Source organism: Kryptolebias marmoratus, linkage group LG4, assembly GCF_001649575.2.
Source record: "Kryptolebias marmoratus isolate JLee-2015 linkage group LG4, ASM164957v2, whole genome shotgun sequence".
Lineage (NCBI taxonomy): Eukaryota > Metazoa > Chordata > Actinopteri > Cyprinodontiformes > Rivulidae > Kryptolebias > Kryptolebias marmoratus.
This window is the reverse complement of record NC_051433.1, coordinates 5,046,977-5,066,388: the sequence shown is the minus strand read 5'-3', so window position 1 is coordinate 5,066,388 and position 19,412 is coordinate 5,046,977. Positions and strand designations below refer to the sequence as shown.

The following is a 19,412-nucleotide window of genomic DNA, read 5'->3' as shown; positions in this document are numbered from 1 at the left end:
TGCGGCTAAAGACAAACGCATGGATGAGTTTCTCTAGATCGTGCTGAGACATAAGTCCTCTAATCCTGGAGATGTTCTTCAGGTGATAGAAGGCCGACTTTGTGACTGTCTTAATGTGGCTCTGAAGGTTCAGCTCAGAGTCCATCACTACTTCCAGGTTTCGGGCCTGATCACTGGTTTTTAGCTGTAATAACTGGAGCTGTGCATTGATTGTAGTTCGCTCCTCTTTAGGTCCAAAGATAATAACTTCAGTTTTGTTTCTGTTCAGCTGGAGAAAGTTTTGGCACATCCATACATTTATCTGTTCTAAGCATCTATTCAGTGATTGGATGGGTTCAGAGTCACCTGGTGACATCGTGATGTAGACTGTTAGCAAAATATCTCAATAACCACTGGACAGAATTTAGTGAAACTCCCTGAAAGTAATGTCTGCATGTGCGTCTATATCAGCTCATTAATTCAAGATGGCTGCCACAGCTTGGCCCCACACAAAAATGCTCATTACTCGGTTTTACAGATACTGAGCTAAATTTGGTGTGGTAGTAGCTGAGAGTCATCCTCAACACATATTCTGAGTGCTGACACAAATTGCAAAATCTCACATTACTGCAGGAGATTGCATAAAAATGTAATTTGCAAGTTTTGACTAAAACTGTTTCGTCCCTTCTCGTCAAGCTGATTTTAGTTTAAAACTCTGGCATGAAAGGTGGCGGGTGATATGCATTCCTTCAAGGGATGCTAGACCTTTAACTAGTTCAGTCAAAAATATGAGACACAACTGAATAAATTGTGAAACTTACGCAACAAGTTTTAAGACTGAGTTTACTATACAAAAGAATTTTGGCATCATTTACATGTAAAACAAGGTAGAAGACTTCATCATGTCTTAGCAACTGTTTATGTCCTGTATGACACGGCTTTTATATAATTTTATACAAACATTTCTGAAATCTTGCAGTCGGTCAGTGGCAAAGCTTGTAGATTTAAAACAAATTGTACAACTTAAAAAAAAAAAATCCTTATTGTTCCAAATCCTGGAGTTCCCTGGTTTACAGCTTTTATAAAAATATAACTATAAATAGGATACAGTAAACCGGAGTTGATCCAAGCACAGCAGAAAGTGACACACACATAAAAGAACATTTTTCTGCATGTTATATGATGAGCAAGCAGGTTGCAAAGTTTAAGTGGTTCTTCTAGTTTTATAGCTATACAATGGGTTTCCAGTGCTAAAGAAAAACACACATTTATAACTACATTTAGGCTGAGGGAAAGTGTTTTATAAAACCAAGAGTCCTTGTGAAGATTGGGATCTTCCACACAAACCAGGCCCACTTTGTCCTGATAAGGAGGCTGAAGAGCTTTAAGTGGCAAGGCATCAAGGGCAGGCAGTGATTCTTGTATTTTCCTCAGTGTCCACTTTACTTCTTCATTGCTCAACACAACTCTCCATCACCAAAGCTCACACTTATGTTTGGGGTTCATGGGAGTATTTTCTTTGCAGCCAAAGTGCTTCGAGAATTCACGTGAATTTGAAATGGTGCCAATGACCCTAAATCTTGATGGACTGTGAGGATCTGTGATTATTCCCTCATGTGAGCTCTCGGGTGTCCTGACAGCGCACCATACCTGCAAAAAATAAATCCATAAATGAATAAAACAAAGCTATGATTGATTTAAAATCAGTGTAGAGCTTTAAATGTATTCAGTTTATGGATTATTGCATCACTTGTGAATTTATTTTATCACAAAAAAACCTTTTTTAAGATGACAAACTAAAAATTTCCTATCAAGATAAACTTAAAGAAAAATTAAATGTGCATCTTTTGAAAAAATGAAGCGCAAATGCTTAGTGATGAATGATTTTTTTACAGAAGCGGAAATTAAATTTTCAAAGTTAAAACAAGCAGAACACAAGCTTAAATTAGCAAGGCTAAAACCTAAATCCAGTAAAACAGTAGCTTAACCACTACCTTAGGGTCTAATTGACCCAAAGTTAAAAAAGGCTTCTCTACCTCTCTTTGTCACTCTCTCTTTTGAGAGCTTCAGGAGGGTTAACAACAGAAAAAAAACAGTGACCTAGCTTAAGGCTGAAGGGTACAAAGCGAGTCGAGGTAGGTCACAAAATAAGAATGCAGTTCTGCAAGCCGTGCACAGAAAAATAGGCAGTGATGTTCAAAACCTGGCCTCACAGCTCGATGGTCACTTCGTCCGAATTCAGTGAAACTACAATGTGAGATACCACCTTCAGGATAAAGGAGCAGGTTTGGTTTGTAGGTTAGGGTTAAACGTTCAACTAGATTTGTTTTTTTGCTTGGTTTTGTCAAATACTTGAACCACTTCAGCAGCCTAAAAGCTTTTAATGACTGTCATAATGGGGGTACTTTAGTATTTTTTTGAGGTGGTATTCATCATGAAAAACTTCAGAATCTCTGATCCAATGGAAGCATGCGCTTGCACTTATTGTACTGTACAAAAAGTTCTTCAACTTCAGTGACGATCTATCATAAAACATAGTGTTGAATTAAATGAAAAATTCAACATAAGTACACTGAAGGTGAGCTTGTTAAGTAATTAGGAAACAACTTTAACATAACCTGAAATGCACGATACAGCAAACTGATATAGAATCTGAATAATGAAAAGCAAACAGAGATAAAGTTTATATTATATAAAAATGGTTGCCTTCATTTCTTAAAGCGCATCCAGAGGTGAGCTTTATAACAGGTTGAAGAAGCATTTAGTCAGTAAAGTAAAATCAAAGCAGAGGGCTCATTACTCTGTAGAAGACACAAACCTGGGCAAAGCCAACAAAAAACAGCTGGTGGTTGGTCAGCCCCAGAGCAGGCAGCGTGGCTTCCTCCCCGTTCTTTCTGATCCAGTTGGCATAAGCCTTCAAAGCAATAAATGATCATGTTACACATGTGCAATCCACACAAAAATAAATGCCTACATTTACAGACTACAGAGAATAAAGATTCAGTTTCAACTTGTGTTAATTTGCTTGCTCGTTTATACTGTCATGTTACTTCCTCCTCAGCTTTGTAGCTTCTGACCTTCCATTAAACGGAAAGAATGTGTGTGCGTGTAAGGAAGTAACCAGAGGCTGACAAGGCTGCACATCAACACCTGCTGCATGTCCAGGCTTCACTGTAAACTAGACAAGCTACTTTTTCCAATACAACTTCATAAAGATGGCCGACAACAGCTCGAACAAACACACCACCATGGAGGACTGGTGTCATCCCGGCGGGACTGTTTTCTGACTTTATAATAAGGAAATTCAACCCAGCCACCACATAACATATATAAATAAACAGTTTAGATTTTAGTAATGATTCTGTTGGGTTTTTTTTTAAAAGAACTGTTTATCTTTTAGTCACAGAATATCATTTTTTATTTAAAAAAAATACTCAACTATTCTATCTGTGTATTAATATCAGACCTTGTAAGCAGCCTTCAGTCCTCCGTTGTCAGCTATGTTCTCTCCCAGTGTGTGTCTTCCATTTAAAGGCTCTTTGTTGATGCTGTAATTGCCGTACTGCTCCACCATACACTGGGTCTGGTTCTTGAAGGCCTCCACAGAGGAGTTCTTCCACCAAGGGCGCAGGTTCCCATCCTTATCATATTCCCTCCCTGTGAGAGAAGGTATAAAAACGAATGCTCCGACGACTGCTTTTATTTACTGACAAAATAATAATTAAAAGAAAAACACTAAAGCACTGTTTTTGTTTTGTAATTTACCAACCTTGGTCATCAAAAGCATGAGTCAGTTCGTGACCCATGACCACTCCAATCCCACCAAAGTTAAGAGCTCTGTCAAAAACAGTTGCATATATGGTGTTAGGATTTTTTTTTTTTACCCAGCCCAACATAAAATCTTAGACAATAACTACTCAGTAATACTGTGTATTTTTTAAAATTAAAATTGAAACATTAAAGCTGTTGACAAGAATTGGAGAAAAACCTTTAAGTAAAGGTATACTGTGTGGTTTTTTTTTGTGATTAAGCAATACTGCACTGAGTGATAAAACACTGATTTCAACAAGATAACTGTACTTGTGAAGTTTGGACCCATGTGCTGTAAAAAGAATGTAACAAGAATCAGAGCGTCACAAAAAAACGCCATGAGGAAGATGTACTTTGGATAAGATCGGCTGTAAAACGGAGCTTGGAGGATCCCAGCTGGCAGAACCATCTCATTCTTGGTTGGGTTGTAGTAGGCATTTACAGTTGGAGGGGTCATGCTCCACCTGCAAAACAGCAAACACAAGGGACCCTGTTCACACCTTTAAAATACAAATCCATCCCTTTAGATAGTGCTTAATACAGGTGTAAACAGCCTCTATGTGCGCTGAAAAGGTTTTCACTCAGATCACATTTGGAGCCGATTCAAACTGCTTTTATCCTCACGTGTTTGATAGTCTGAACACAATCTGTCCTGAGCCACAATGTTAGACCTCAAACTGAACTGGCGTAAGCAGCAAAGTTTTATCTGGATGTCTCGGAGTATGAAAAGTTTGGTTAGCTGCTGGCCGATTAAAACCAATAAAACATGCATATTCAGAAAATTGGGAATTTCCTGAGTATAATGCCATCTTTTCTTTCAGCTTATAAACTCTTTGTCAAAATACTTTTTAATGAAAATGTCCATTTTGTCGAGATTTTATCAATCAACACGGATGATCAGGACGCAATGTGGTGATTTTCTCTTTAGTTTCTTGTTTTCTGATTGTTTTAAAGCTGGTTGAACCCACTGTGGTCACTGTGGGCTATAATGTGCTTTGTTAATCCCAGAATGAACTGTGTTTAAGTTACATAATAGTCACCTAATTAAACACATTGCTGATACAACATTGACAGTAAAGCTGTGTAAAACAGCTGATTACTATCAGCACATTGTGGAGATTTATGGGTTAAAATCTTCTGTCTTTGCTCTGACACAGGGATCTGTGAAGTCCTTAACTCATTGGATCCATGTCTTTTAGGTAATTAAGCTTATTAAGAGTCGTGTACTAAATAACTCCACAAAAATGTGACTCAAATGGCTCTGAACTGTGCCAATTTAAACAAAAATATTGTTCGGATGTCTGAATTTATAATCATTTTTACAGAAACATCAACATCAAGTCGAAAAAACATTTACTGCCAGGTGTGAACACGCTCGATCAGAGCTGACCAACATGGATCGTTAGTGCAAGGCCTGAACATGCTGACATCAAGGTCACAACAAATTGAGAATAATAATTCTACATAACCTTGCACCAAGCAGACTACAGATCAGTTCTGGGGGACACTGGGAATGCTAATCTGACCCCTCCTCTACATCCTAATTAGAGACAAGGATCAGTTCAGTGGAGGGAAGCTGGCTGCCTCGGGACATTTGTGGATAGCAGCAATATTCCGCTGAGTCAGTAAAATGGGAATGTTTTCCCATCGAAGTGTACCGCCTTCTCTCAGGGAGGAGGAGGAGCAGGGAAGCAACTCACTGGTTTCTGTTGGGAGATTTCCTCAGCTGGTCTGCAGTCACTCTGGCTGAGAAGTTGTAGTACTGCATGACATTCTGGAAGTAAAGTTCTGACACCACCTCAAACTAAAAGAGAGGAATCACAAGAAATGGAAAATTGGTTTCATGTCTTTAAATGAGTCAAAATGGGAATTTATAATAGAAAAAAAAGAGAGGGATGATATTGACTACAGCCCATCATTTACCTACATCATTGAACACTTTGTCCAGCTTTGTGGCATTCATAATAAATTCTGGATATCCAACCATGTTGTATATAGCATCAGCCTGCAGAAAATGACAGTTAAAAACTGTAAAAGACAGATTTTCTCACCAGGTGGCAGTGCTCTCTTTCTTTGCCCCTTCAGTGCTGTGGAAGTGGAAAGACTTCAGACCAAAAGTACTGAGTATCTTATTCTCACCTTTTCTTTTGCTGCTTTTTTTGTCTCCGAATCCATCCAGCTCACATGTTTCAAGCTGTCTTCAAACGCCCATTTAATTTCCGCCACCATCTCTTCAGCCTGAGCCACAAAAAAGGACTGAGTTCACAGCATCATGTCACAAAGCCTTAGTGGCTGTTGGGTCAGACACTTACAATGGCTTTGCTGTCCTCAGCAAAGGTGTCTTTGACAAACATGGCTCCCAGAGCAAATCCCAGGGCGCTGTCAGTATCACTGACACAGAGCTTCCACCGAGGAGTACAGCTCTACAAAAAACAACAAGAGTCAGGACGGGCTGGAACAGCTGCTGAGAAAAAAGTCTTTCTGTTACTTGGAATGTTTTTTTTTTTTTCGGTGAGTTAAATTTTGTTTATGCAAATGAATCAGTTTCAAATGGCCACTTCATCCATTTAGTAGAAGCGATTGAAGAAGTGAGAAGAACGGTGATAAATGAGGCTTGTTGGGACATAGCTGTGGGCTTCATGTGTGGGTGCAGGAAACAAGTGTGAAACTGCAGCAAAGTGAAAACATGAAAAGAACAGCATTTCTAAGAAGCGTGTTTTGTTCCAGTAATAAACTGTGACTCCACTTCCCTTTAACCAGTGAAGGTTCGATAACGGAAGAACCTTAAAGACTTTTAACACGATAAAGATGGATGCAAAACTAGTAACAACAAAAAAAAATTAAATTACGAATGTAAGTGAAATATGTTATAATCTTTGTGATCATCACCTGCTGCCAAAGGTGAAAACAAACAGCTATATTTATATCTGTGTCTGCGTGTTTGCTGCTGAAATATTTCAATCACTGGACGCACAACTGATTAATATCTGGAGTCAAACTAATTCAACATGGCGGCCGCAGCCAACTGATTTTAATAAACACAGAAATGGTCAGTTTTAAAAAGAATGACCTAAACTTTGGTGTGGTAGGAGCTGAGAGTCATTCACACATAACATTATGTTCAAGGTTTGACCAAAACGGCTTTAAATCTGTCATTTATCAACATAAGATGATCTTAGTATTAAGACTTATTAAGAATAAAGATAACCTGTTTCTAATAAAAAAACAAAGAAGTATGTTTTACAACAGGAAACCACACATCCAGTTTTAGTCACACTGACACAAACAAAATGGAAATAAAGAAAAGAAGTGTAAGCTTACACTTTGCAGTTCTGTGATGCTGTTTTTAACAAGTGAAAAACAATAAATAATTAAGTTAAAGAAAACAAATATTCTTCTGTAATACGACTTTCTTGTGCTCCCAAAACACAGCAAGGTTTAAACCCATTATTTAACTTCTGTCCCTCGATTTCTCTTCTAAAAAGTAGTTTTACAGCTGAATAACTGGTTGCACGTATTAAAAGGTTCGTATTTGAAAGAAAACATAGAATCAGGTTAAAGGAGGGTTAAGGAAACTGCATGGACGTGAAAACGAACAAGGTCGCAGTGAGGAAATGAGGAGCGCTCTGAGAAAGCAAAGTCGTAAAACCTACTTGAGCACACAGTTAAGAGATGGAAAAAAGAAACAGCGGCACTCTCACGTAATGCGAGAACACAAAGACACAAAGAGACAGATCTAGTTTGTTTTTACAACTTGACCCCCGTAAAAAGCGAATCGCTGACAGAACAGGATCTTGTTTAGACAAGGACTGGGTTTACCAGAGCACAAACGACACAAGAGGTACATATCAGTAAGGAGGTCCTTCAGAGCAAAGATTAATATTTAAAGGTCTTTATCTTCTGTCCTGCAGTGGAGTCCAGCAGCGCAGACTGTTTCAGCTGAATTTGGGGCAAAAACATTTACTTCCACTCGGCACACTAAAGTTGCCCAAGTATTGATTGTTGTAATCAAACTAGGTCAATATCTGTAAAATCAACTCCAAAGGTTATTCTGTTCTAGATGTACATCACGTTCTAAACGCTTAATTTAAATGCATTTGTTGTTCCGTGAAATATTTCGCTAACAGACTCTGATATTCAATAATGTCCAAGTTTTAAAATCAGATTTTGTGAGATCAGGGTTTGTGTTGGGGATCAGTCTCACCTACTACCACGCTGTAGGTCAATATCTGTAAACCTGGCTGAATTATAGCCATTTTTGTTTTTGCTAAGGTTGCATAGCTGTGGCGGCCATCTTGAATGAGGTTGACTCCAACAGTTCATCCGGTGAATACTTTCTGAGAGTTTCATTAAATTCTGTCCACTGGTTCATGATTGATGCTGCAACTGCTAAAGACAAACAATCCCCCCCTCCACACACACACACACACACACACACACACACCTACCAGTTTTCAAGCATTTACGTGTGCATAAAATCAGGTTACTGAGAGGAGTTTGAAGGCAGAAATAACTGTAATTACAAGAATTTCATAATTCTAAATCCTGCCTGACATCTTTCAAAGCTCTAATAAATACAGTGTGGTTGGAACATTCATGTAATGTTTTCCTTTTTATCCCACTCCTTCTGCCTCAGTATTACTCATTACTGTGCAACACATACATGGTTACACAAACAGCCCACAAGAAACCGAATTCTCATCTTAGCTTTGTTTAGAAAAAAAAAATCCTTTAAGTTTTTAAATGGTTAAAATGACTTATTCTCATATGTTTTGTTGTTGTTTAAAAAATGGAAGGAATTGGTTCACTGCAGAGATACAGTCACAGTGTAAGAAAAATCTCATGAAGGGAAAGTTTTGTTTCTCAGTTGGTGACTTTCATTTTACTGCGATCAGAAAAATGAACGCTTTGTTTCAAACATGAGGTGAAGAGAAGAAAGAGAAGAAACATCTAATGACTGTGGTCCAAACCCTCTGCAGTATAAGAGACATTTAAAAGAATGCTGCATAAACTTTGGTGGATGGTTTGTTTAGAGTTTCCTAGTTATTTCTCTAGTTTGTCTGGTAATTAATTTAAAAAATAAAATAAAGACAAAACTGCTAATTAGTTACTTACAAGAAGTACAGAAAGATAAAATCAGATCATCGGGTCAAGGGTTTACAGCGTTGCTATTTTCTTCATTTATTTATCTATTTTTTTTATCATTGCCGTGCTGAAACTGAGCTACAAAGAAAAGTTTGAATATATATTTCCTACCTTTTTAGTTCCATACATGATTTCAAAGAAACGCTGCTCTGCGTCCTGGAACTTCTGGTCCAAAACTGAAACCATCTTTCTCACCACCTTCATTATCATGTAGTTGTTGAGAAGGCTGCAAAGAGATAACATCAGATGATAGATATAGACTGACAATTATTGTGCCTTTCAGCTGAAGGATGTGTGTGTACGCACTTTATAACAGTATAAAACATGTAGGTTACTAAATACCAGCACCGTCTTTGAAAAACTAACAAAACTGACTAATTATTTCACCTTTTATTTGTGGTAGCTATAAGATCAGACACTTTCTGGAGGTATTCTTTGGCGTAAACGACCACGGGCTCCGACTCGTTAATCGGCACAGGAGTGAACACTTCGGTCAGATAAGGCATCCAGTCTACAGCCGGAGCCAGAGTCTGTACAGGCAAAAGATAAAACACACAGAGTGAGAAACTGTTTGTGGTTTTCATCTCCAAACACTTCAACTTATTCACCACAATGCATCCAACACAATAAAAATGTGTTTTATGAAGTTCCTGCACACCAGCTGCTAGTTTTAGACGTCAGTCAGACCAGAAACACTCACTTTCAGGTCTTTGGCTTTTATTTTATGGTAAATGAGCTCCTCGTCTCTTCTCTCCTCCTGAGGCACGGTGATGTTGGCGAGGGTGGTTTCAAAGTCCACGATCTCCGTCATCAGCCTCCGAGACGTCTCCTCGGAGCCACCCAGGAGGACTCCCAACTCCACGAGGAAGTTCAGGTACGCTGTCAGATACTGCGAAGAAAGGCGGGGGTGATGGTGGAGACGAGGTGTGTGTGTAATAAAGTAAAGTATGCAGCTACACACTTTTATACTGAGCTTATCTCCTGAAGCTGAAATATATTTACTTGATGAAAATATTTGTTTTCTCATTATTTTATTTGTACATTTTTAAAATCTACCTTCTGCATACATCGTGCTATTTTAGCCATTTATAAACCAAAACGTTCAGCTCATTCAGGACATGGGTGATGTGACTTTTGGCTTTTGTTACTTTTTAAAATATTTAATTTAGTTTACAAACAGGTTCCCCTCTGTAATAAACTGAGACCTTTCCAGTTCCTTCCAAAAGATTGTTCTCTCTGACATCTACTTTAGTACGTTTGTTCTATTTTTGTCTTTTTATGTTAGTTTTTAGCCATTGTTTGGCTACTTTTAGCTTCTAGTTAGCCTTTTGCTATTTTTAGCATTTAGTTAAACTACTGCTACGTTTAGCTAGCATTTTGCTTCCTTTACCTTTTAGGTGATATTCTGCTTGTTTTAGCTTTAACAGCTCAGTTATACCTTCAGCAAATTTCTTCTGTCGTTCATTTATTTGATTTAATTTGCAGACAGTAAATGAACCTTTGATTCAACCTTTAGGCAAATAAAAAATATTGTTTCGATTGAATGTAATCTTTCAGATTAACAACTATAACATTTGCCTAAAGTACCTTTTCATTTGTGGTTTTGTTGAGGTAGTAATCCCGTGAGGGTAGTCCCAGGCTGGACTGATCCACCTACATATAAGAGACACATTTTATGACTTTCTGTTCCCCCTCCATGTTGACACTCACACAACCTTTTGTTTTCATTCCTGTGCTGTGAGCGTGTGGGATAAAAGCACAGGTTCACAAGAATTCATATCTTTATCATTTGTCAGCCTCGCGACACAGAACACAGGAACCCGTGTGATCGTGCTGTAACACAGAACAAAGGTGAACATGTACTTTATCAAATGGGATCGTTCTCAGACACTTAAATGTTCATATAATAATGAGAAAGCCATAAACGAATCTTGGTACCTGTATGATGTTACTGCTGGAGTTTTTGGAGTCTGTGCTGACAAAGACAGTGAAGAAAGGAGACGTGCGTAAGCTGGCTGAGACCGTTCGTAGAACTTCCTGGAAGTTGTTCTTGTTCCAGGGTTCAGTCAAAGCCCAGCCTCCTATCTGTACCAGACAGGAATTAAACAAGGACATTTGAATAGAAATGAAGTGTATAAATTGTGCATTAGTTTAATGTTTGCTGGCTTGTAAAGACGCACACCTGGCTGATTAGCTGCTGTAGAGGCTTGGCTCCTAATTCCTCGATCTTGGTCTCATTCATGCAGGCCTGATAATATCGCTGGGCTTTTTCTTCAGCCTTGCTTAAACCTTTAATTGTTGTGTTTTCTGCTCAAGTAGAGATATAAGATAAACAAGGTCACNGGGGGGGGGGGGAGCTGGCTTTCCTCAGCCTTGGGAAAAGGCACAGTGAGTCTCTGCTCAGGGTTAAACTACGCTTAAAATAAGACCCTTACCTAATAAACGCTTCATTACAAGCATGTTGTGTTCCCACAGGTTGCTGAAAGGACCCCAGCGGGACTTTCCCTCCGGAAGAGGGTTGTTCTTCACCCACCCCCCACAAGCAAAGTCGTAGAAATCATGGCAGGGGTCTACAGTTCTGTCCACGGCTCCCATGACGGCTCCGGCCACTGTGATGCACGGCTCCTGTAGGCACAAGCCTGGATGTGCTGCAAAAAATACAAACACACGTCAAAAAGTTTGAAATTTAGATATTTTATTATCTGCTTTATCAGTTAGTGGGAAACAGAGCAGATAATCTGAAAATATTTCTTGGTAGAGCAAATATGCATGAGGGTTTTAGAGCATCTGGAAACTATCATTTTGTAAACCAAGGCATACAACCTGGAGGGAATACTTGTCCCTGGAAAAATCTTTTATAAATAGTTAGCTGAAATCTGCCAGGAGGCAATGTCACATACTGACTACGTCAAAATGGCTATTTAATTGTTTAATTAAAAATAATCAAATAAACAGTGGAGGAGAAAAGAGGAAGGGGAAGTCATCTGGATGCTTCAAGACTAAAGCAAACATGAATCAGTTCTTTCACAGCAGGAGGCTGGCTGGTTCATAAAAACGCCTAAATGTTCAAATATTAACGAGTCTATATGTTGTTTTTCCCTTGTTTGACATACAAAGGAAGCAGCAGGAGGAATGCCAAACTGGGATAAAATAAAAATTTGAATATGAAAGCCGTCAGTGTTTTGAGAAGTGAGAGCTTTAGTCAATAGATAGTACAAAAACTGCTCCGTGTGTAATATTTAACTTGTGCTAAGACCTGTCCATATAAGGTATAAGACAGGAATAGAAACTGAGTTATGAGCAGTGATGAGGTTAGTGTTTCCCTGAGGAGATTTCATCCTTGTTCCTTTTATTATTTCAAAGTGTGATGTGACATGCGATTCTGAATGGCAGGAAGTGGCATTCAGTTTCCCATGGTAAAAGTGAGGAAACAAACACTGATGAGAAGCAGCCAGGATGTCATGGTAAATCCACAAGTCCTTTTCCATAATGAACAAGCTCAAGGGAGACATTTAGAGATGTTTTCAGGCAGCTCGAATGAAGGTGTGACCTCAGTAAAAAAATGAACGGGCAACATAAACTGAATGAAATACATAAGAAATGTGTTTTTGTTGCTGTTGTTGTTTTGGATTGATTATATTAAACACTTATTCAGTAACTTTGAAACAGTTAGGATATTACAGATAAAATTAATAATAATTTGCAAAGGTAATCATCTCTATCATACACAAAATAAATACTAAGAACTGGTGCTTTTTGAGCCAAAAATGAGAGTACAACTGGAAGACAACAACTACAACTGCAACCTAATTTCTAAAGATAGTTAAAAGTATTTTATACAACACCTGTAAGCTGAGGACCCCTCCAGGCCAGTACTGTGAATATGTCACAGATCCACCACCTGCAGCAAAGGCTTCACTATTTAAGGCTGTGTGACCCAATAGTTGGGACACCAGACAGGTGCTGCTACTTCAGGTCGGAGTAAACCTGGGAGCTGTGATGACTACGGGGCAGCGCCACGATCCCCAAAAACTCCCAACTTCCCAGTCGGGAGCCTCGCCACAGGATGCAGTTTGACATCATGCCCAGGATGCAAATGAAGACAGAACCAATACAATAAATAGTTTGACCTTTTTGTGCTGAAATTGGACTGGAATGAATAAAACTTCTCTCAGAAACTCTGTTTTCCTCCAGAAAACACACAAAAAATGTGCATTTTAAAGAAAAAGCCTTTCAGAAGAGAGAAAGATACAAATGCTTTTCTTTTGGCTGCTCCCTTCTGGAGGGGTTGCCAACTCGCGTGAAAGATTTGGTGATTGTTTTACACTGGATGTCCTTCCTGATGCAACATGCCCTCAAACCTGCAGCCTCAGGATTACAGGACTCAGCACCAAACTACCACAACTCCTACAGAGAAAGATTGGAAATCTACTGCACTTTGATCGGTGAAGGACGGGAAAGCAGCAGCATGGAGATGCAAGAGAGGAAAACTGTGAATTCAGTGGCAAGATTTCTTAATCTAAACTGAACCACAGTAGTTTTCTCTTTATTTATAGGCAACACTGAGTCAGAATTGATGCTATCTGTCAGGGTAACAGTCAGCATATCATGGCATCAAAAGTGTAAATGGTTTTGTCTAAAGGGTACACAATCCTTTAAGACAAATGGCAACTGTTTTATGACAGAACCACCTTCAATAAATGGCAAATTACCTTTTTTATCTTACAGTAATCCTATATTGTTCTGATCTGTAAGCTTTATAGGTGCATGCTTTTATGGTTTCTTGAAAGTTTGTTCCCATACTTAACTAATTGGCATCAGATTATTCAGAAAAGGTTATTTTTTATTTAATCTGACAGAATATTTAAACCCATCAGAACGAAAAGGACGAGACCAACAGGAAGGACCTGTCTGTGACCGTGTCCCTCAGCGAACAGAAAGTCTTGAACTCACCCTGTTTGTAGAAAACTCCAGCAGAGATGAGAGATACGAATAGGCCGACTGACAGAATGCACACTATAAACAGCAGCTTTCTCTCCCTCTGCGTCTTGTCAGCCCAACATGTCCCTCCTCGGCCTTGCATAAAGGTCACCTGCACACACACACACACAACATATGTAATCAAACAAGTCAGAGGTAACTTTAAGCAATTATCGTAGTTGAATCTGCAAGAACAAAAGCTTTAAAATAAAGAGTACACACACTTGATAACTTTGCTTTAATGAACTGACAGAGTGTGGAGAACAGCTCATCAGGGATTTGATCATAGCTCTGATTTCAAACACAATGTTTCCTCTGTAATCTCACACACAGAAAAGGTTAGGCATTCTTCAATTGTTCCCTTGCTCATAAAGGTCATTTAACTTTGGCCCAGATTGAAGACAGACACAGAACAATATGAGCTGCTTTTGTGGTTCACCTATAAATGATGGACAGGAATGCTGAACTGGGACAACTAACAGCTCAAATAACCAGTTTACAGACCTGGCCTTTTACAAATGTGCACAATACTTCTGAAATGATTTATTATTGCAAGAAAGTCCACGAAAGGACTACATTTTAAAAATAAGCCTCGTGCCTTTGCATAATTTTCTATTGAATTTAACTCTGGTGGAAGCAGAAAAGCAATTTTATTTCCTCGAGGACCGGCTCCAAAGAGCCAGTAATAAATCTGTTATTGGGTAGATTTAGCCCTCAGGCTTGTTTTTTATTGTTCTTGCTGTAAATGAACACTAACTTTTGCAATTACCATATATGCTGTGGAACTTAAATATCAGTTCATATTTACCTCCATTATTGAGATAAGATTCTGGTCCAATAAAGCACCTGAACTTAAAATTAAATAAAGTATAAGCTGAACAATATAATAATAGCCTAACATTCTGTGTGAACAACACAGGTGAGTGCACTTCAGTGTTGATATTCAGACAATAACCCCTAAATGTTTTTGGGAAAAAAATAACTTTAACAGCTTTTATCCACAATTACCTGCTTAAACATAATGTTCGATACATAGTTAAAATGATAAATGGTCCACACTTACAGTATATATAGCATCTTTTTAACATTTCCAGGTTCTTTACACTCATTTACCCCTTTCTATTATATATTTTAAGCTCTATATTAGATCACTTTTACATCTAACTCATAAAATGATCGGTATATCAGGGGCAGTGGGGGGGTTAGGGACACTGCAGGGGCTGGGGATCAAACCCCCGACCCTCCAAGTGGAAGACAACCTCCTACTGCTGGAACAAGTGATACAGAGACGAAACTTTGTTTTCAAAATGTATTTAAACAGTTGACTGTCTGCTCCAACAGACAACAGGATGGCTGCTCTAAACACTGAACCTTACTGTGTTTACAAAAGTAAAAACAATAATTTCAGTTAAACTGGGTCACTTACTAAAATGTTTTATGACTCCAAATGGCTCAAAAAACTAAAAAAAACATCGCTATATGGACCAAAACACAGTCCATTTTGTGCCATATACTGTAACAATAGCAATCCTAGCATTTTCTTTTCTCATTCCGTGTAGTAAGATTTCATTTTTATTCTGGCAGCACAAAAATGAGACTCATCTTAACACCTCACAAGAAACATAAAGCATCAGTTTACCAAGTTTGACTAGCCTGGCATTTCATCAATTTGAATGATTTTTAAAATATATTTAATTAAATTCAATTCAGTTTTTTTATATAAGCTGAAAATTTATAACAAAAGTCATTTAGGGCAGCCCTCTGAGAAGACATGTCTCGTGTCTCATCAGGACATTTAATTTGCTATTTCACACCTTTATCACCGCAATATATGTTAAATTGTTGCTTCAAAAGGTACCTGTTGCTTACTATTTTAGATTTATGACCCTATTTAAATTGCAACCAGAAATTTTATCCATCACTTCTTAAAAAGGGGACTTTACTGAAGGTGTGAAGCCATTAAGGTGCCGGACCAAACCCTATTTTTCAGCCTTTATTTGGGGATTTACCTGCATGGGTGTTGTCGTGTAGACATCCTCGCTGGTGGAGTCCACCAAATCCTCCTCATCCAGCGTGGCTCTCTTGTAGGATGACATCTGAAAAGTTAAATGAAGACATGATTGTCTCAGTGCTTCCATGTTCTGTGAAGCTCTTATCTGTTCCCAGTGATCTGCGTGGGAAGGTTTAGGAGTGTGATGTTTATTCTACGCCCGTCCTTACGGCTCCTGAGCAGGGCTGCTCATTGAAATCCATCAGGAGGAGCCTGGCTTATCAGGTTGGAGCTTTTTTTACTTTAATGCAGAGTTTGCTTTAGAAAAAAGTGTCATTCTTCTCTGCTTCCTCTCACAGTCCCCATGGCTTCAGGCAGAGACACACAGAGGAGCACCTACAAAAACCTCTTCCCGAAAAGTCGTAGTAAAATTCCCTTGTCGGTTCTCTCTCTCCCTCTCCTTTTGGACTTCCCTTTGGACTTCAGTCTATGCAAACACGGAACAAGAGAAGACGGAACTGCTGAAAAACAGGAAGGAGCTCTGACTTGAGCGATTTACATGACTGAGACTGAGTGCGTGGAAGTGATTGTGTGTGACCGTGTGTGTCTTTGTGCGAGCACATTCCTCAATGTGGTTTCACTCAGTTTTTGGGGAGGGAATCTCACAGCTGCAGTTCACACCCAGTCTATCCTATAGGACCCAATGCACTGAAGAGGAGGAGCGCAGGACAAAAAGCTCCTCCTCCAATTACACGTTGTGGTTGCTTCCTGTCGTAGCTGCTACCTGGTAGACACAACAGGCAGCTGTTCTCCTGTTTAACTCTTCAATCAGAATTACACAGACACTCATTCGTTCTGTAATGAGTAAATGCTAAATGTGTTGCAGGTGGAAAAAAATGAGTATGCTTGCAGTATGTTATCATTTACATCTACAGTGCACTGAAAAAGTATTCACACCCCATTGAACTTTCCCACATTTGTCCTCTCGACAGATTCTCCCTCCAGATTTACCATCTTCTCAGATTAATGTTCTCCTTGGTTAGTCTGTCAGTTTAGGTAGATAGACACGTCTTGGTAGGTTTGCAGTGCCCCGTTTGTTTAGCTTCATCCCTGACTTGTGTGGTGTGTGCCTTGGCCTTCATGATGCTGTTTTGATAACACAAGGTTAAAGTTGTTGGATCATGGGTTGGGTTGGTTTGACCAAATATCAGATCAGAAGGTTTGACCCAGTGGTTGTGGAGCGAGCACCAATCTAAGTTAAAATTATCTAATAACCCAGATTTTGGGTTATTTTTTTGAGCTCGTTCTTTTAGTAACTTTAATTAAACAAATGAGTCATTTTAACCTAATTTGGGGATGTAAAGTTTAACCCTGCTGAGTTAAAACTACCCGGGTTGGCTCGGTCCAAGTTTGACCCAACATTGGGTTGTTTTAAACGCAGCAGTTTGTAATGTGAACAAATGCACGCCACACATTTCTAAGTTTTAATTGAAAAATGAAAATCATGTATCGTTCTCCTTCCACTTCACTGAGTTCAAGTTCAAGTGGCTCAAATACTTTTTCAAGGCACTGTAGTTTGAGCAATAATTTATTTTTAAGACATCCTGCTTGTTTTGAAAAAGACAATACACTTTTAAACAGACTATCAAACAATCCACTTGTGAAGCTAATGACAATTTCCTTTGTAAAGAAAGAACTTCCTATCACCTTAGAGTTAATAAACAAATCTTATTGTTTACTAATGACTGACTTCACTTATGTTTGAGATAATCAGCTAGTTTATAAAATTATATCATGTATATTCTGTACATCCATCAGGAATGCGTTTTTATTAGTTAGTGTAACTATTGTAAAACTAATGATGTAACATTATGATCATATCTCAGACTTGCTGACTACCCGTCTTTCATATACAGTCTGTTAGACATTAAAAAGACTTAACTGTCTGACAACCAGCACTGTAAAATGACTAAACTCCCGTCAGATAAAACCCATTCTATACTAGATGAGAATACAAACCAGAAGCAAGATAAACTGGATATTCTGAACCTGCTGAGCATCACATGAGCAGACCCTCATGCTCTGGGTTGTCTCTGTCCTTCTTAATCCCTGAAACGCTAAACAAACCGGTGATGGAACGCAAATAATTATTTGAATTAAACAGATTATGTTTTTTCTATAAACACGGCTAAAGGATAAACTATTTCCAAAGCCTTGCTTTATTTTATTTCTTCTCTTGGATTTGTGCACATAAACATGCCACAAAGGAAAAATGATATTAGCGCCACAAACATCCCGAAGGATTCCGGTAGAAGAAGGAGTGCAGATTCCAGTAAGACTTGTTTTCCACCCAAAAACAAGTTGCAAATTAACCCCAATCATGCGGAGAGGCAGGAACTCTTTACAGCCTTTTTTAAACCTCTAAAACTATAACAACAAGAAGTCAAAGCCTACAGAAGCCTCTCCTTTCGAAGCCCTGGAGCTGGTCAGATGAAAGATGAAGAGAGATAAGAAAAGTGGGAGGAGGGGAAAAAGGAAAAAATGACACCTATTGTTTTTTTTTTACACTTTCAATAATATACATGGTTTTAGATTACCTAAAGCTGATGGGAGAAGTCCTGGTGTCTGCCCTTTTTTGTTCTTTTGATAGACGAACCTCATTTGTTCCATAACAGTTTAACTAAAGGGCTATAGCTGTCACATTCAAGTGAATAACTCTAAATACTTTCTAACAATTAACATGTGGTCAAGAGGTATGTGTTTATTTTTTTAATGTGGTCTGTGTTCAATCAATTTCATTCGTGCAGATAGAACTTGCACAAACCCGAATGTTGTCACAAACACATTCCTGAGCACACATTCACCGTTTTGAAAATGTTTCTGGCACTGAAATCAGTGTAGAAGAACTGGAACATGTTGCCACACAGACTGAAACTTCGAGACTGAATCCCTGCTTTGAAAAAATACAGATTTTCATTCTCTTTTATCTGTTGTTTGGTGACTAATATCAGCCATTTCTAAGGAAATTTGCCCACAGGCTTTTATATCAGAAGCAATTTGTTATGAGCTCCAGTTTGGTTTGCTGTTTTGAATAATCCTAAAATAAGATTTGAAAAACATTTAAACTCCATACAGTTACAGCTGGAGAGAACTATCTAATAACATGTGTAAAAATGTTAAGCTACAGAGTAGTTCCGGGTAATGACCGATCTTAGGAATGCACAGAGTGACAAACAGGAGTCAACTGAAAGACGTCAGATCTGGGCAGATTGTCGTCTCATGAGGTCTTCCCATAGAAAAGCTGACAGTATATGAGTTTAGCATCAGGCCGCAGCCTTTAAAAGAGGGTGTAAACCTCAAACATGCGTCAGTTATTCGTCACTGATCCTGCAAACTGGACGATTATTTGCGGCGCGAGGGCATTCCTCCAAGAATAACTGGAGTGTGTTTGTGTTAGGGATTGAGTGCTGCATGTTCTGCGGCCAGCAGTGTTTAAGACCCCCCCCCC

General features: G+C 38.7%; 1 protein-coding gene across 3 annotated transcripts in view; it reads right to left on the bottom strand.

The window, feature by feature from the left end:
* Positions 1 to 805: 805 nt before the first annotated feature.
* The window catches only part of ece1 (endothelin converting enzyme 1), a 21,070-nt gene continuing 2,463 nt past the window's right edge, over positions 806 to 19,412 (bottom strand). Inside the window, exons 1-19 of one of the 3 annotated variants that reach the window (XM_037975258.1) lie at positions 16,135 to 16,469; positions 15,924 to 16,010; positions 13,888 to 14,026; positions 11,370 to 11,582; positions 11,117 to 11,241; positions 10,873 to 11,019; positions 10,522 to 10,587; positions 9,635 to 9,823; positions 9,322 to 9,464; positions 9,046 to 9,160; positions 6,102 to 6,212; positions 5,929 to 6,027; positions 5,717 to 5,794; positions 5,490 to 5,593; positions 4,143 to 4,253; positions 3,749 to 3,816; positions 3,446 to 3,636; positions 2,798 to 2,893; positions 806 to 1,629 (exon numbers count right to left, since the gene is read on the bottom strand). In XM_037975258.1, coding sequence (XP_037831186.1) covers positions 1,453 to 1,629; positions 2,798 to 2,893; positions 3,446 to 3,636; positions 3,749 to 3,816; positions 4,143 to 4,253; positions 5,490 to 5,593; positions 5,717 to 5,794; positions 5,929 to 6,027; positions 6,102 to 6,212; positions 9,046 to 9,160; positions 9,322 to 9,464; positions 9,635 to 9,823; positions 10,522 to 10,587; positions 10,873 to 11,019; positions 11,117 to 11,241; positions 11,370 to 11,582; positions 13,888 to 14,026; positions 15,924 to 16,010; positions 16,135 to 16,167 — 2,292 coding nt within the window. In that variant the 5' untranslated portion in view covers positions 16,168 to 16,469 and the 3' untranslated portion in view covers positions 806 to 1,452. Of the gene's footprint in view, positions 1,630 to 2,797; positions 2,894 to 3,445; positions 3,637 to 3,748; positions 3,817 to 4,142; positions 4,254 to 5,489; positions 5,594 to 5,716; positions 5,795 to 5,928; positions 6,028 to 6,101; positions 6,213 to 9,045; positions 9,161 to 9,321; positions 9,465 to 9,634; positions 9,824 to 10,521; positions 10,588 to 10,872; positions 11,020 to 11,116; positions 11,242 to 11,369; positions 11,583 to 13,887; positions 14,027 to 15,923; positions 16,470 to 19,412 lie in introns of those variants that run through there. The other 2 variants (XM_017408887.3, XM_017408886.3) reach the window with 2 other exon arrangements.